The sequence below is a fragment of the Neophocaena asiaeorientalis genome, unplaced genomic scaffold (assembly GCF_003031525.2).
Source record: "Neophocaena asiaeorientalis asiaeorientalis breed wild unplaced genomic scaffold, Neophocaena_asiaeorientalis_V1.1 scaffold204, whole genome shotgun sequence".
Lineage (NCBI taxonomy): Eukaryota > Metazoa > Chordata > Mammalia > Artiodactyla > Phocoenidae > Neophocaena > Neophocaena asiaeorientalis.
In genome coordinates this window covers 3,485,341-3,501,172 of record NW_020173922.1, presented here as the reverse complement: position 1 = coordinate 3,501,172, position 15,832 = coordinate 3,485,341, and the positions used below count along the sequence as shown (strand labels likewise).

At 40.6% G+C, this 15,832-nt stretch overlaps 4 protein-coding genes across 12 annotated transcripts in view; all 4 read left to right on the top strand.

Moving 5' to 3' along the window:
* LOC112404351 (bromodomain-containing protein 8) overlaps nucleotides 1–3,076 on the top strand; it is a 20,092-nt gene extending 17,016 nt beyond the window's left edge. For 4 of the 9 annotated variants that reach the window (XM_024752263.1, XM_024752262.1, XM_024752259.1 and 1 more), the window contains 3 exons: nucleotides 449–553; nucleotides 1,032–1,076; nucleotides 2,702–3,076. In XM_024752263.1, the coding sequence (XP_024608031.1) occupies nucleotides 449–553; nucleotides 1,032–1,076; nucleotides 2,702–2,761 (210 nt within the window). In that variant the 3' untranslated portion in view covers nucleotides 2,762–3,076. Of the gene's footprint in view, nucleotides 1–448; nucleotides 638–1,031; nucleotides 2,316–2,701 lie in introns of all 9 variants that reach the window. The other 5 variants (XM_024752264.1, XM_024752260.1, XR_003004076.1 and 2 more) reach the window with 4 other exon arrangements.
* A 2,105-nt stretch (nucleotides 3,077–5,181) lies between these two features.
* Nucleotides 5,182–7,693, top strand: LOC112404478 (bromodomain-containing protein 8-like). The gene is made up of 3 exons (XM_024752481.1): nucleotides 5,182–5,460; nucleotides 6,314–6,583; nucleotides 7,431–7,693. The coding sequence occupies exons 1-3, from the start codon at nucleotides 5,182–5,184 to the stop codon at nucleotides 7,590–7,592; spliced, it is 711 nt and encodes a 236-aa protein (XP_024608249.1). The 3' UTR covers nucleotides 7,593–7,693.
* Nucleotides 7,694–9,156: 1,463 nt separating this feature from the next.
* Nucleotides 9,157–12,658, top strand: LOC112404477 (bromodomain-containing protein 8-like). Its single transcript, XM_024752480.1, has 4 exons — nucleotides 9,157–9,164; nucleotides 10,148–10,216; nucleotides 11,516–11,693; nucleotides 12,263–12,658. Exons 1-4 carry the CDS (start codon nucleotides 9,157–9,159, stop codon nucleotides 12,311–12,313), a joined length of 306 nt encoding a protein of 101 aa, XP_024608248.1. The 3' UTR covers nucleotides 12,314–12,658.
* A 629-nt stretch (nucleotides 12,659–13,287) lies between these two features.
* Nucleotides 13,288–15,832, top strand: part of NME5 (NME/NM23 family member 5) — a 27,156-nt gene continuing 24,611 nt past the window's right edge. The window contains exons 1-2 of the mRNA XM_024752440.1: nucleotides 13,288–13,366; nucleotides 13,472–13,646. Coding sequence (XP_024608208.1) covers nucleotides 13,518–13,646 — 129 coding nt within the window. The 5' untranslated portion in view covers nucleotides 13,288–13,366; nucleotides 13,472–13,517. The remainder of the gene's footprint in view (nucleotides 13,367–13,471; nucleotides 13,647–15,832) is intronic.

Sequence of the window (15,832 nt, the reverse complement as noted above, 5' to 3'; positions counted from 1 at the left end):
TTTTTTTTTTGCGGTACGCGGGCCTTTCACTGTTGTGGCCTCTCCCGTTGTGGAGAACAGGCTCCGGACGCACAGGCTCAGTGGCCACGTCTCACCGGCCCAGCTGCTCCGCGGCATGTGGGATCCTCCCAGACCGGGGCACGAACCCATGTCCTCTTCATCGGCAGGCAGACTCTCAACCACTGCGCCACCAGGGAAGCCCGAGCATAGAGATTTTGATGCTATATTATAACAACAACAAAAAATTAGAGCTATTTGGCATTTTCCGATTCCTTAGCATGCACAACTAGAATTAAAACCTAATGTGCTAAAACTCCTAATCATTCAAGACGTATTTGAATGTTGTTTGCAGAACAGTACTGTACTCCTATTTACAAAGCCTAAGGTGTCTTCATTCTTCCTTGATGGATCAGGTCTCTAGGGCCAACTCTGTTTCTTCTCCCTACAGCAATTCCTGGCCACACAGTTGATTATGCAGACATCTGAGTCTGGGATCAGTGCTAAAAGTCTTCGAGGGAGAGATTCTACCCGCAAACAGGATTCTTCAGAGAAGGTGAGGAGACCAAGGAAGAGCCTGTGTGCCAGTGTTCCAGTGATAGAAGTTTGAAGCATCCAAGGAACCTTATGTTACTACTTGGTACTTCCAGGTTTCTACATTCCAATGGTATACAGACATAAAGGTTTTAAAATGGTAGTTGTTTGCTCCCATCCAAACATTGAAGAAACCTGCTGTGACTGGAAGACCCAGTCACATGGGAGAAATTGTGAGCTGAGTGCATGAATTATTATCTCCTCTCGGAGAGTGCTCACAAGGTGGGAGAAATGACATAGCTTGCAGCATTTGGGGACCATCAGTTCCTATTCCAGAGGCATAATGGCCAGATTGCTTTTGGATCTCTTTCCTCTTATTCTTGAGTTTAAAAATTTTTGTCTTTGTGTGTGTGGTGCTTGTGTCTCTGTCCTGAGGTTTGGGGTGCTTGCAGCTGAGAGTTTCCGTGGAACCTGATCAGTGTTTGTTTGTCCTCTAACAGGACAGTGTCCCCATGGGCTCTCCTGCCTTCCTTCTCTCTCTCTTTGTAAGTATTGAATGGCTGCAAGGGGTGGTGTTGCCACAAAGTTTCTCAGCTCTTGCTGGGGGTGGGTGGCAGAGGGAAATCGAACATGCAGACTGTGGCAATGTCTTAAACTTCTGCTTATTCAAGTCATCGAATAAGAAACTCTCTCTTCTGCACTCCTGTCTTTCTGCATGTGTGTGTGTGTGGGCTGGGTAGGGACCATTTATGACTTCACTGAGCTGAAATGAGGTATTATTGGTAAGGATCTAGGATGCACCTTCTCCTCATTTCTTGACTGCACCTTTTGACAGTTCTTTTCTTACAAATAGAAGATTGCTCAGAGCAGCAACTGCTAGCTGGCTTTTAAAAAGTGTTCCTCATACCTACAGATACTCAGCACATGGGTTTTTTCTTTTCCTCTAATACTAAGTTGCAAGAGTGATGACTGATACACAAACATTCAGTAAAATTTAAGATAAAGATCTCAGTAACAGTGACCACTACATAACAGTAGTGGCTGGTGGAATTAGAGATAAGCTTAGTAAAGCTAGCCTAAAGACTTCTAATCTTTTCCTCTGTGATTTGAACAATACTCTGACTCTCTGTTGTTCATTATGAGGCACTAAGTCGTGATGTAATGGAAGGATATCAGCCTAGAAAACCACATGATCTTAAAACTCTGGATTATCTCTTGGAGCTTTGTTTTCCTCATCTGTGTGCTGGAGGTAATATAATGAGGTGCCTGTCCAGCGTACCTCACAGGGATGTTGTGAGGATAAAATGGCTTGAAAAAAAAAAAGGAAGTGTTATACAAATGCAAGGGTGGTATTTTTATACTTACTGTTGCCTCAAAGGCAACTTGTGTTCATGAGATCTAAGAATTTTAGAGTCCTTGCATGTTAGAAATGTAAAAATGGCCTGGCCCAGCAAAAGTGTTCACTAGCTCATCTTACCTACAGGCCTTAGTCCGTACCACAGTCCGTAATCTCCATTCTTTCCTACCGGCCTGCAACAGTGACTCTGAATCCCCAAGCAATTGGCTGGTTGTTGCAAGGCTGGTTAATAGAATCTTTTATCTATTGAAGACAGCAAAGTATTGCACAAGAGGAAGGAGCTGGGCTGCAGGGAGAGAGCAGCAGATGGAAAGAAGCCTTCTGATTGTCCTGATCTCACGGAAAACAACTCAGGAGGTGCTAGGGAACTAGTGCCAGGGTCAGTCTGCAGGAAAGGCCTTTCTTATAGGGATCAACAGCTGGACAGGTATGTTAGCCAAGAATCTCACTATCCACTGCCCTTTCTGACTCTCCCACCCATCTTTTGCTCTTCCTGTTCCTTTGCATATGATTTGGGGCCCGGGTGGGATGACTGATAGTCATTCTGTGGGACCCCAGGTGAACTCCAGTGACCTCTATGGTGGGCAGAAGCAAGGTACTCTGTCCTACATTTCCTCTCACACACTACTACCAGGTGCTTTTTAGCCCACTCTGTGGGAAGACAGATAAATGCCCCTCATTTCCTGGATTTTTCTGCTGATTCTCCCCCCTCTTCCCCCCAAAAACCAAATCCCCAGCATTCTTGTTGCACCTTTTCTCTTACCGTATAGCTAACTCACTCATGCTCCCTTTCTTTGTCTGCCTGTCATCTAGGATGGGGGAACCAGGGGGCGCCGCTGTGCCATTGAAGCAGATATGAAGATGAAAAAGTGAAGCCTCAGAGTATCTGCATTGAGCTGAACATGAAATAGAAAAAGATAGAGCTTGGGCTTGTGGAAGTTCCAGAAGTGGAAGTTACAGAAGAGGAGGTGTCTGGGCCACATGACATGAGCTGGAAAAATCTCTCTCAGAGAGCTGGAGTAGCACAATTGCCTGTTTTAGGGCAAAAATTATGGGATGTGTTAATGTCCTGATGTGTTGCTAGCAGATTGTAGCTAGTTTGTACTGTCTTGTGAAGTGTACAGACTTAAAAAAAAACAAAACCTGTGAAGTGTATGTGTACACAATAAACTCTGAAAGAAAAGAAAACTCTAGCCTTTGGTGTGTTCTTTGAGTGTGTGAATGTGTGTGTGAAACTTGTGATTTCTTCTGTATAGAAACTTTCGTCATTTGTGGGAATGAGATTGTTGGGGGGAAAGTGGTCTTATAATATGAACTGTTCTACTACAGGTCAGAGAAGGTAAGTAACCAAGATTGAGTTTATAATGTTTAAAAGTACTGCATTGTGCTGTAAGTACTGCCTTATTCAGCCTTTCTTCAATGTTTGGTAAAACTTAAGGTTTTCAGAGTTCTCTGTTCATGTCATTGCTTAAAGAAGATTAAAGCATGGATATAGGAAGCATCTTTATCCTTGGCATTTGTTTTACTTATACTGTCTTTGCACATGGTATTTCTTGAATAGTATATTGTTATTCCTTTCTATGTGTAGGGTTCTTGTGTATTTTAGAATTCATAACATTACTGTTTGAAGGCTAAACTCAGTTATCAAGTTTATCACCTGAGTTTATTCCAACTTCTGTTACTAAATAAAAAGTAAATCAGTGAAGTGAGCTAGTGAGCTTTTTATTAAAAAGAGATGGAGATTAATAGGGTATTGTCTAGTATTTTGAGCCTTCTTGAGAAAGATATAGAACTTTATGATTGGAAGTCACGGATCTTTTTGGCTTAAGTAAAACTATAAAGCTTGCTAGGATCCTAAGGAAGTAGAAGATACCGTCTTTGTGAGTGGTAGTTCAATCAATCCAGGAGTTAGAAAATTAAATATAATTACAGTACATTCCCAAAGCAGTCTGCAAACATGCATGTGATATAAGCAGCGGAGCCCTAAAAGTTGGAGAAGTTTGTGGAGGAAGAGGTCCATTAAAGGACGTAGATTTTGGGTTGGTAGAGAACGTGATTTACAAGCTTAGCAAGCTAAATTAAGGTATAGGCATCTGAGGTGGGGGAAATAAGGAGACTAATGTAATTAGGAATCATATTAAAGAATAGTGAATTACAGGTACCAGGCTAAGGGGACGAAACAGAGCTTGATTTATGGAGGGCTTTGAGTGACAGATTGAGAAGTTTGAGGTGATAGCTATTGTAAAGCATTGAATAGGGAGACTATTCAGAGCAGGTTGGATTAAGAATAGAGAAACTGACCAGGAGGCTATCACATTTATTCAGATGTAAAGGATGGGCATTAAGAAAAATTATTGTGGAAGAAAATTGGCAAGTGGACTTGTTTACTGAATATAAGAGAAGAAAGAGTCAAAACAGGACTAAGAAAATGGTGTTGATGATCGGCATAAGGAATTTTGGGAGAGCAAATTATTGGGAGATGTTCAGAAAGAAAAGTGATTTTAGTTTTACAAGTGTTGAGTTGAAGGAGATGGTAGGGCACCTAAGGGAGTTGACCTTTGGGTACATGGAGAAATGAGACCAGAATGCATATAAAAAGTAAAGGTGGAGAGATTTGGAAGCCACCTTAATAAAGATCAAAGTTGAAACCTCAAAGTAGCTGCATTTTTTTAAGGACATATTAAGGAAGCAGAGGCCCAAACAAGAACATAGAAGATGGATGTATTAAAGTAGTAAAAGGGAGAGGATGAAGGACTAAGAAAACCAGGAGTGCAATGTACTGAAAGCAAGGAAAGATATTTTTAAAACTTGATTTGCAGTTCTCTTTCTGAGAAGTGAGAGCTGGATATGACCAGAAGGATGCCACAGGTATCTTAGTATGCATTGAGGATTTAATGGTTGATAGGTTAAAAATGTCTGTATGCTGAGGAAAAGATCCCTTGTCCATCAAAATTGTTGCCTTGCAGTTGAGTTTAAGGGTGGTTTGGGATAGAGGCATTCATTTCAGCTAGCAATGCTCCAGTTTTTTCTCTTTTAGAGTATGAGGAAATCTAACAACAAATAATTATTGGGTGATAATTCTATTATACTGCTTGACATAGGGCTTTTTCTTTATTCCCAATGACGGATCACTTTTTCTCTTGATGTCTCCCTTCAGCTAGTTTTTACTCTTCCTAATGTTGAGTCGAAAAAAATTTCTGACCCCTTATCTTTCTCCCAAAATTGGGAGATGGAAATGCCTTAGGAATATTGATTTGAGTGAATTTAATGCATTTTTTTCTGTGTATTTACAGATGGGGCATGAATGGGTTTGGTTGGATTCTGAACAAGACTATCCCAATGACTCTGAGTTGAGCAACGATTGCAGGTCACTCTTCAGCTCATGGGACTCCAGTTTGGATCTTGATTTGGGCAGCTGGAGGGAAACTGAGGAGCCAGGGGCTGAGGAACTAGAGGAAAGCAGCCCAGGGAGAGAACCTCGTGAGCTGCTTGTGGGGGACAGTGGCAGTGAGGAATCTCAGGAAGAGGCGGAGCAAGTCAGCCGCCAGAACCTCCACCGCTTTCTCTCTGAGGTAATGGGGAGCCATTATTTCCAAAGGTGGGAAGAATCTCAACTTCCTAAGAGAATGTTTACCCATATATCTACTGCTCTCATTATTGTTTACTAAAATATAAGGTCCACATAGGCGGGAACTGAGTTCATTTCTGTGTCTCCAGCACTTGGTGCTGATACAAAACATGTGCCAAATATGTACTTTTTGACTGAATGTTCTAAGATCTCAGTCATTAGGAGCCTGATCAGAGGAAGTGGTATTTCTGTATATAGGCCTGTCTTTAGGAGTATCCTTGTAATTCATTCTTTCAGAGTCATGGGAGGTGACACTTGCCCAAACTCCCCTTGAAGCTTATAATGTTAACACTTCTAGGCAATATTTTGCAGTGTTCGTATTTCCCTAGTGAAGGGCTGAGGACCAGAAATAAAGAGAGTTGGACAGAGAGTTTATATTTATGTGGCAACTCTACATATTCAGTAGAACCTAGGTCAAGACCAGCAAGAATCTGGTCTTGCCAGTTGTTCACATATTGCCAATTCTATCTGCATTGTTTGTGGCAGACGAAGTTTTCAGCAGTTTTTTAGACAGTCGTTACCAGTTGATTCGAGTTGACACTTGAGATGAAAAATTAGAACATAAGCTCCTTGAGGCAAGAATCATGTCTATCTTGTTTACTGTTAGGTCCCAACCAATTAGCCCAGTACCTGTGTATATAAGATATTTGATAAATTTAAAATGACTGAATGAATCAATTAACCCTTACCATCTCAAACTTAGTCACAGTGGTAGTGTAATGATGTGGCATTATTGATACGTAGATGATGATTTCCACTGGTGTTCTTATACATCTAACAGTAAACTATGATTGCAGGTAGTCTATTTAATGGAGCCGTTGTGCATTAGCAGCAAAGAACCAGGTGAAGGCTGCTGCCCTTCATCTGGCACCAGACAACAAGAGGCGAGGGGAATTGAAGCTACTGAAGGAGAGGGGGAGCCCTGCAAAGAGCCTGAAGAGCTTTCAGCCAAGGTAGACCCCTTGGTAACTGAGAAGTCATTACTGGGAGAAAATGGAAGGCCAGAGGTGACTCCACCTCCCTCAGATATTTGGGCACTTCAGGAACAACCCACAGCGAGTGAAGAGGTAAGTGAATAACTTAAACCAGCTGTCTGATCAGTCCTCTGCACAAAGAGGCAGGCAGAATGGTTAGAGAACATAGGCTAACTCCAGAGAGTTCAGTTACCTGGGTCTAAATCCTGGTTTTAGCATCAGTTAGCTGTGTAGGCTTAGGCAGGTTAGTGAACTTTTTTTTTTTTTTCTTTGCGGTATGTGGGCCTCTCACTGTTGTGTCCTCTCCCGTTGTGGAGCACAGGCTCCGGACGTGCAGGCCCATCGGCCATGGCTCACGGGCCCAGCCGCTCCGCGGCTTGTGGGATCTTCCTGGACCGGGGCACGAACCTGTGTCCTCTGCATCGGCAGGCGGACTCTCAACCACTGCGCCACCAGGGAAGCCCTAGTGAACATTTTAGAACCTCAGTTTTCTCTGCTGAAATGGAATAATAGTGCTCTACCTTACAGGTGTACTGTGAGTTTTAAATGAGATAATTCACGTGCAGCACTTAGCATAGTCCCTGGCTCATAGTAAGCAATCAGTAAAATTTAGAATACCATTATCATTAATATTATCTGGCCAGCTAGACTAGTTAGGTCCAGGGCCACAAGTAATAATGACAGTTTTAAAAGAAAACAACATCTATCTAGAATAGAGTATATTGCTTTTTCATTTTTTCTTGGGATACAGAGTCAGAGTTCTCTAAGAATTCTTTGTCTTAGGTCTAGTTAAGTCACCTTTCTCCAACTTATTCTATAACTTTATATAACTGGCCTATTCTTACCTTAAGGTCAGCCTTCGTTTACCCCATACAAGAAAAATTACCTTGAAGATAGTAAATCTCTCTCTAAACTTTCCTTTGTTTCCTGGCATTCCCAGGGGGAGGTTCAGCAAGAATCCAAAGAGCAGGACCAGAGTGAAGGGTATGTGTCAGAGGTGGAAGACCAGCGTTCTTCAGGTGAGTGTGATGATAGCTTCAGCATCCAGGAGACTCCTCTGGTGGATATCCTTTTCAGCCATGCTACCTCCTCAAAGCTGTAAGTATAGACTTTTATCCCATGTTGTTAGGATTAATACTTTTACATCTGTTTACGCCTACTTGAATTTGTTGCCACGGACATTGATTACTTTTGTAAATTGAAAAGTAGAGAATTAGAGCTCGAAAACACTAGAAATATAATTAAATATAATTTTACTGTATAAATAGAAGTCTATATGCTTTCATCTTATAAAACAAGACTGTTTTATCAACATTAAGAATCTCTTTCATAAGTAATCCTTCTCTCTGTATTTATTCAGGAAACGTTGCTGAGTCAGATTGTCACTCAAGTCTAATATTATACAAACTATACTTTTAAAAATACTAAAACATTTCCTATTAACTTGAAATTAAAAATTATTTTCAAGTTATTATCACCCTTGTTCCTTTTTCACACATCTTGGGAAATTGTTTATATAATTGTCTGATTTTAACATAAATAACTATGGGGCCAGAGGTCACATTTTAGAATCTTAATTTTTTTCAGTAAAGTGAATTTCTTTTTAAATCAGAAAAACAAAGTTATTTTTGTTATGTAACAAATAGTTCATCTTCTGGGCCTAGTTTTGTGTCTAAGTATTGAGAGAAGATAGTATGAACTGTTTTTTTTTCTTTGATGTATCCCAGATCCACCCACATTATCTGTGGGGAGGCAAACCAGTAATTATTTTAGCCTTCTTTTGTTTAAGGTATACAACTGAACCGTGCATATATATTTTTGTAAATAGCAGATTACAAATTTTTGTTACACAAATAGAATACAGCTAAAAACCTAGCTTGTTGAAGAATTGCTTCCTTTGCTTTTCTATAACTCCGTTTGTGAGTATGAGCAGATGGCATATGATGACTATCCCCAAAACGGGAAATCTTTAATAATCTGGGATGTTTTATCTCATGACATTTCAGCATCTTGAAACGCAAACACCACACTCTTAGAATTTAGGTTAAACATGAAATCTTTATTAGAAAGCAGTAGATATTAGTAATTGAGTCTGCTTGGCTAGATAGCTTAAGGGGAGATAGGCATTTGAGTTCTTGTGCTATCACTAGGGAACCTTAAAACTACTTTGAAAGATAGACATTCCCTAGGCCCCTCTTTTCTGGCTTCTTCCTTAGTCTGTACTGACTCTCAGGAGTAAAGTAGAACCTTTGGAGTACCAGTCTAAGTGCATATCCTTTCCACTCACACACTTCACGTGTAGTTGCTTGGCATGCATTTCCAAATAGATGGAAATAAAGGTAAGCAAGGGATTGTTTCTTAAAATATTGCAAAGGTGATTGATTATGAAGTTACAAAACCTATTGTAGTACCTTTCACGTAATGGAAACAATAAATACCTGTTCTGTGGCTATATGAACAAAATTGCATCAGTACCAAGGACCTATTGTTTATTCTGACTGACTGATCAGAGACAAAGGAAGAGGTTTGCTTTGGGCTTTAAGTCCCTTGTTCTTATAGGGTTCTGGGCTTAAGGAAAAATTGATTTTTGTGGTATGTAATTTAGATACAAGTGAGATAGTGCATCATGAAAATGAATAGTTATGTGGAGCTGTTCAAATTGGAGAATGATAAGGTATGAGTTGTGCTCAAATGGATGCACACAATGTGGTACATAAAGCAAAATGAGGGTGTGAAACCTTAGGTGTGAAGAGAGTCTATTTAGAGAGAATAATGCAGTGTATAAAGTGTGAAGTGTAACATGATGTTTAACTTTGGGGTAAGTAGAAAACTTGCCAACTGGGAAAATTATAAAATGAAATAAAACATTGAGCAGTTGCACCTCTAAAGAAAAACTAAATAAATTAGGCAGTTTAGCCCAGAGAAGGAAGGACCATGAGGAGAAATGGATTTTTCTTGGTATTTTAAAGATTACTATACAGAGGAGAGTGAAAAGGAAAAATATTTAAATTGTATAGCATTCAGATGAAGTGTAAGAGAATTCCTTGGGATATGAAACCAAGTATTTTTTCCTCTGGAAGTATGGGAGAGATACTTCTTAATGTGGCATATTTCTGCATAAAAAAACAGGACCAGATTCATTTATCAAATACTTATTTGAGCACCTAGTATGTACCAGGAACTTGGGAGACATCAGTGAACAAAGACTACTTTTGTAGACCACTTCTTTAAAGTCACAGGTGCTAAAGGGCAAATCAGCAAGATTCCAAAAGGCAAAGGCAGTTGCCTATTTTTAGTACACTTTACAAGAATTTAACCACTTCATTTGATAATACTGATCAGTAAGAGAATATTTATAGAGTCTGGGGTCCTTTATGAAAGCATGTTTTCATTCCTGTGGTGTTATTTCCTTCAGATGTTAACTAGGAGCACTATGTGTTGAGGAAACCTTATCAAGCATCTAGGGGGAACAGAATACCATTTGTGAAGTTACTGTTTGTTTTCTGCTCTGCTTTATCCTATAGGCCTGATCTAGGCCATAGTGACCCTGTTCAGGATCACTTGCTATTTAAGAAGACTCTCCTGCCATAGCCACTCTTCTCATTTAGGGTGACTTTCCAGGGTTTCTTCATCCTCTCTGGGTTTGTCCCTTAACAGGTTCAGCAGTCTGTTTCTGAAGCCTGTGTCAGAAAGGCAGGCCCCAGGATACAAGGATGTGGTGAAAAGGTCAGTGGCAAAGGGGTCAAGAAAGGTTGGTTGCTTTTATATCTGTCTTTTCATACTTTATTTCACATCTGTTTATTTCATTTACAGTATTTTATTTTATTTATTTATATTTATTTATATTTATTTTATTACATTACTTTATTTCATTTACATTACTTAAGCTCAAGATATATTTTACAGCTGAACAAGTTTATAAAGTTATGGTAAGGTAAGCTCAGTCCTCATTTGAGAATATAGGGAACAAAAGGATAAAGAGGCTTTTATCAGTATTGACTTTTAAGTAATATCCATTTATTATAATCTTATATATAATCTTACATTTGCCTTTGGTAGTTTTTGGCACTGTTATTTCAGAGCACAACTTTAAAAGGAACACTGTATTCATTCAGGCAGTTATAGGTATGCTAAGGCAAAGACGGTAATCCAAATGGATTATAAACACTGGTTGATTGCAGTACTTTGGATTTTTATAGCATAGTTCATCTAAAATGCTCTCATAAACCAGTGTGTGTTAGTAGTGTATAAAAGATCAGAAAAGAACCTTTGGAGACAGACTCCTTAATTCTGTAGATGAGGAAACTAAGACTCAGAGGTGGTCATGACTTGTCTGTGATCAACAGTGAATAGCAGAGCTAGAACTAAACCCCAGAGTCTTACCTCCCAGTTCAGTCCTCTTTCTACGCTGCTATGCTGCCTTTTATATACCCACTCTCTGTGTCGCATTATATAATATTTACCTTAATATTCACTTGATTCTCTTTTCATCTCCATGAAAGAAGAAAAAAACCTCTGAGCTTTTGATGATACAGTAAAAACAGTTGATTAAATACCTAGTATATGACTACACATTGTAAACAATCGGTCAGTAACTACCCTGTGACAAACTGATCATTGGAGCTCTTTATAACTTTGATACCTCCAATTGTAAAGTGAAATGGCTGGGCCTGTGGGCTCTGGAGTCAGGCTGTTTCTGAATTGGAAACTAAGCTGTGTGACTTTGGTCAAGTACCTAACTTCTTTGATTTCAGTTTCCTCATTGCCAATTGTGACAATGGTACCTACCATATAGGTTTATTGAGAGGATCAAGTGAGTTCACATAGAAAGTATCTAGCATAGCACTTGGCTTATTGTAAGCAGTCGTATGTTAGCTGCTATTGCTATTTTATTATCTGATGGGGATTGTTATCTTTACTACTGTTTTCATTAAGAGCTGGTTAGTTCTTCAGGAGAGCATGTTAGGTCACCACATGTTCCACATGAAGGTTTGATTTCCTCTGGTTTCTCTTGGCCACCTGTAGACCCATGGACTTAACTAGCCTGAAAAGGAACCTGTCTAAGGGACGTATTCGCACCGTGGCTCAGTTCCAGAGGGACCTGATGCTGATGTTCCAGAACGCTGTGATGTACAATGACTCTGATCATCAGGTGTACCGTATGGCTGTGGAGATGCAGCGAGAAGTCTTGGAACAGATTCAGGTACTGTAGGTAGAGAGCTGCAAGAAAAAGGAATGTAGTTTCTGGAATCTGATTTTAGAAAGTCTGTGAGAATAAGGGTGGTGTTGAAGTGACCTTGCGTTCCCAGAGTTTATGTTCAGAGGTGATTCAAGGACCTGAAGGACTGACATTGTACCTGCTGGTTTGGAAAACTCTGAGCCTCTGTGGGACCAGCTTTAATAGATAGTGAAGTAAAATAGTCTAGGAAGGCAGGCAGCAGTGAAGAGCTCTTAAGAGACCTGGGGATAGATAAATAATGGGCGCATCTGCTTCCAGAGCCTCAAGTCAGAGGGCTAAACATGCAAACCAGAGGCTGGAGTCACTGTCCATTTTTTGGTTGCTGTACCTGTTGGTATTAATATATGTTCACATTGTCCCATCTATAGGAGATAAGATATGGTAGCCAGAAGAAGACATTTGAGGGTTTCTTTTCTGGGCAGCTTCTTACTTTAAAGAAAAAAAGTGTAGTTGAATCTCTGCGGAGAAAGAAATAAAACTGCTTTCAAACCTCCATAAAGATTCATAGCTTGTTGTCTGCCTTGACCCTGTAGGTGCTGAGTATTTGGTTAGATGAAAGAAGAGTCTTAAATAGTCTGGAATGAGAACTAACCAACCCCATGGATGATGGAAAACCTGTTTTGCTAACTTGGAGCTGCTACCCTGAACTTTTCTGGAATTTGGATCTTTCATTGAGACTCTGACCTAGAGAAGATCCCAGTACTTGTTTACCACTTCTCTGTTTTCTTTTCCAATAAGAATAATGCCTTAACTTACAACCAAAGAATTAAAGGTGCCCATGGACATAATATAAAGAAAACACAGAAAGCTGAAATTTGGGGTTATGCCATATATGTTGCCCATGTCTTTGTTTCATAGGCTTAATTTAGAGGTAAACAGATGAAACTTCTTTTACTGCTCTTTAAATAAATGTTATTTCACAAGTCAAAGATTGCCTTTTAATGTTTACAGAAGCTTGGAATAGAGGGGATAGCATTATCTGGTGAAATAAGGAAGGTATTTAACATGGGTTTTCTTACATACACTGTCTGGAAGGGGCTGGGGTAGGACGAGGGAAAGTGTATGATTTGTCTCATCATTTATAAAGTGGAGATAATTGAAGTGTCCTTCGAATGGCTAGGAGGATGAAGTAAGATAAATTATGAGGAAAATGTTAGAAAACGTCTATTGCTTTTAAGATGTGCAAGGGGAATAAAAATGCCTGTGGCTGGTTCCCTTTCTTGAGCTAGCCAAAGGCTGCCAAGCGCTCTGCTGGAATTGGGCCTCTGCAGCCACCGTCTCTAAGCTGGGTTTCCGGTCTCCTAGCAACAACATGTGGTGACTCTCCAGGAGCCCGGGCTGAGGTGAGTGCCCAGATGAGGGTCGGATTCGGAAGGAATCTGGGGGTGCAGCCCACAGAGGGTCAGGGATTCTGCTTTCCAACCGGGCCTGATGCTAAGCTTCCCCGGGGCGGGGCGCGGGCCGCTGAGCGGCGCGGAGGGTTGCAGACCTAGTCTCCTCCTGGGTCCCCAGGGTCCTAAGCTTTCGCCTTGCTCCTTGGTCTCTCCACCTCCATGAAAGTGCTTAGGAAAACTCACCGCAGGAGACTTAGACGCAGAGTAGAAATCGTATTATTGAGACGCTGCTTGTTGAAAAAGGTATGACAGTTTCCAGCTTTATAAATTAATAAAATTAAGCACCTGATAATGCTCTTTAGTCACAATTACATTAAATTTGGGTTGGGGGGGTGCCTGTCATTACAGTTGATACCAGTCAAGAATCTCTTAAATTGTACACTGAAAAGCCAGAATGGAGCTGTCAATGCCCCCACCTCAGATCTATGTAGAAAAGACTCTGGCCATTATCAAACCAGATATTGTTGACAAAGAGGAGGAGATACAAGATATTATTCTCAGATCTGGATTCACCATTGTTCAGGTAACTTCTGGGCAGGATCATCATGTTTTTTTTCTCTCTAGTGAATTAGGCTTTTCCTCCTTAGCTTTTAACTAAAATAGAATTTAAAATTCACTTAAGTAGAAGATATATTTGGAAACTCTTCTTAGGCATAGGGTTATATCCCTAAACTGTTATTTTAGATTACCTTATTTTTTAAAATTAATTTATTATTATTTATTTTTATTTTGGGCTGCATTGGGTCTTCATTGCTGCACACGGGTTTTCTCTAGTTGCAGTGAGCAGGGGCTACTCTTCGTCGCAGTGCGTGGGCTTCTCATTGCGGTGGCTCCTCTTGTTGCGGAGCACAGGCTCTGGGCACGCAGGCTTCAGTAGTTGTGGCTTGTGGGCTCTAGAGCACAGGCTCATTAGTTGTGGCGCACGGGCCTAGTTGCTCCGCGGCATGTGGGATCTTCCCCGACCAGGGCTCGAACCTGTGACCCCTGCCTTAGCAGGCAGATTCTTAACCACTGCGCCACCAGGGAAGTCCAAGATTACCTTTGATTTTACCTTTTAAAAATGTTTATGTAAATGTGTCAGCCCATTTAGATCCTTAGTATTTAGCATGAAATTTAGGTTTATTCTTGTAAGTATAAAAGTTATATGTGATAATATTACAAAAGTTTTTTCACATTTCAAAAGGATATAAAATGAGAAGTAAAATTTCTTTTTCTTCCATCTCTCCTCTCCCAGCTCAAGTCCTAAACTCCAGAGAGAGGCAACCACTTAATACTTCCCTGTTCTTCCAGGATTTTTTTTATGCATTTACAAACATTTTTCCCCCATAAAGTAGGGCAGTCCCCTTCCCTTGACCCTCTTTACAGAGTCCCTCAGATAGCATTCCAGATCATTACATCTGAATCTATCTCATTCTTCCTAACTTCTGTGTAATACTCTTCTGTACAGATGAGTCACAGTCTATTTACTTGGTCTTCTCTTGACTGTTGGGTGTTTTTATGCGCAGGCTCAGCGGCCATGGCTCACAGGCCCAGCCGCTCCGCGGCATGTGGGATCTTCCCAGACTGGGGCACGAACCCATGTCCCCTGCATCGGCAGGCGGACTCTCAAACACTGTGCCACCAGGGAAGCCCCTGTTGGGTGTTTTTTTGGTTGGTTTTTTTTTTTTTTCCAGTTATTTACAAACTTTTAATGTTTTAAGCCTTATACTTGTTCTGCAGTTGGTAGTTTTGAAAATGAATATAGAGTGTTGTTAAACATTATCATATTTAAAAAAACTTGACAAATAGAATGGAATTTTTTTGAACATCTTTATTGGAGTATAATTGCTTTACAAGGGTGTGTTAGTGTCTGCTTTATAACAAAGTGAATCAGCTATACATATACATATATCTCCATATCTCCTCCCTCTTGCATCTTCCTCCCATCCTCCCTATCCCACCCCTCTAGGTGGTCACAAAGCACCGAGCTGACCTCCCTGTCCTATGCAGCTGCTTCCCACTAGCTATCTATTTTACATTTGGTAGTGTATATATGTCCATGCCACTCTCTCACTTCGACCCAACTTACCCTTTCCCCTCCCCATGTCCTCAAGTCCATTCTCTATGTCTGCGTCTTTAGAATGGAATATTTTTAATCTTCCTTTTTTCTCTACCATCCTTATTTGAAATTTCAGTTTTTTATTCTCTAATAAATATACAGTGTCATATTGCCTATTGAATCTTTTAAAAAATAGAAAAAGGAGAAAACTCGGGCTTCCCTGGTGGCACAGTGGTTAAGAATCCACCTGCCAATGCAGGGGACGTGGGTTTGAGCCCTGGTCCGGGAAGATCCCACGTGCTGCGGAGCCACTAAACCCATGTGACACAACTACTGAGCCTGCACTCTAGAGCCTGCGAGCCCCAACTACTGAGCCCACACGCCACAACTACTGAAGTCCGTGTGCCTAGAGCCTGTGCTCCGCAACAAGAGAAGCCACCACAGTGAGAAGCCCATGCACTGCAACGAAGCGTAGCCCCCACTCGCCGCAGCTAGAGAAAGCCCATGTGCAGCAATGAAGACCCAACACAGACATAAATAAATAAATAAATAAATTTACTTAAAAAAAAATAAAGTCTAGGTACTGTAAAGGAAAAGATTGGTAAAAGTATAAATATAGAGGTTTCCCTGGTGGTGCAGTGGTTGAGAGTCCGCCTGCCGATGCAGGGGAC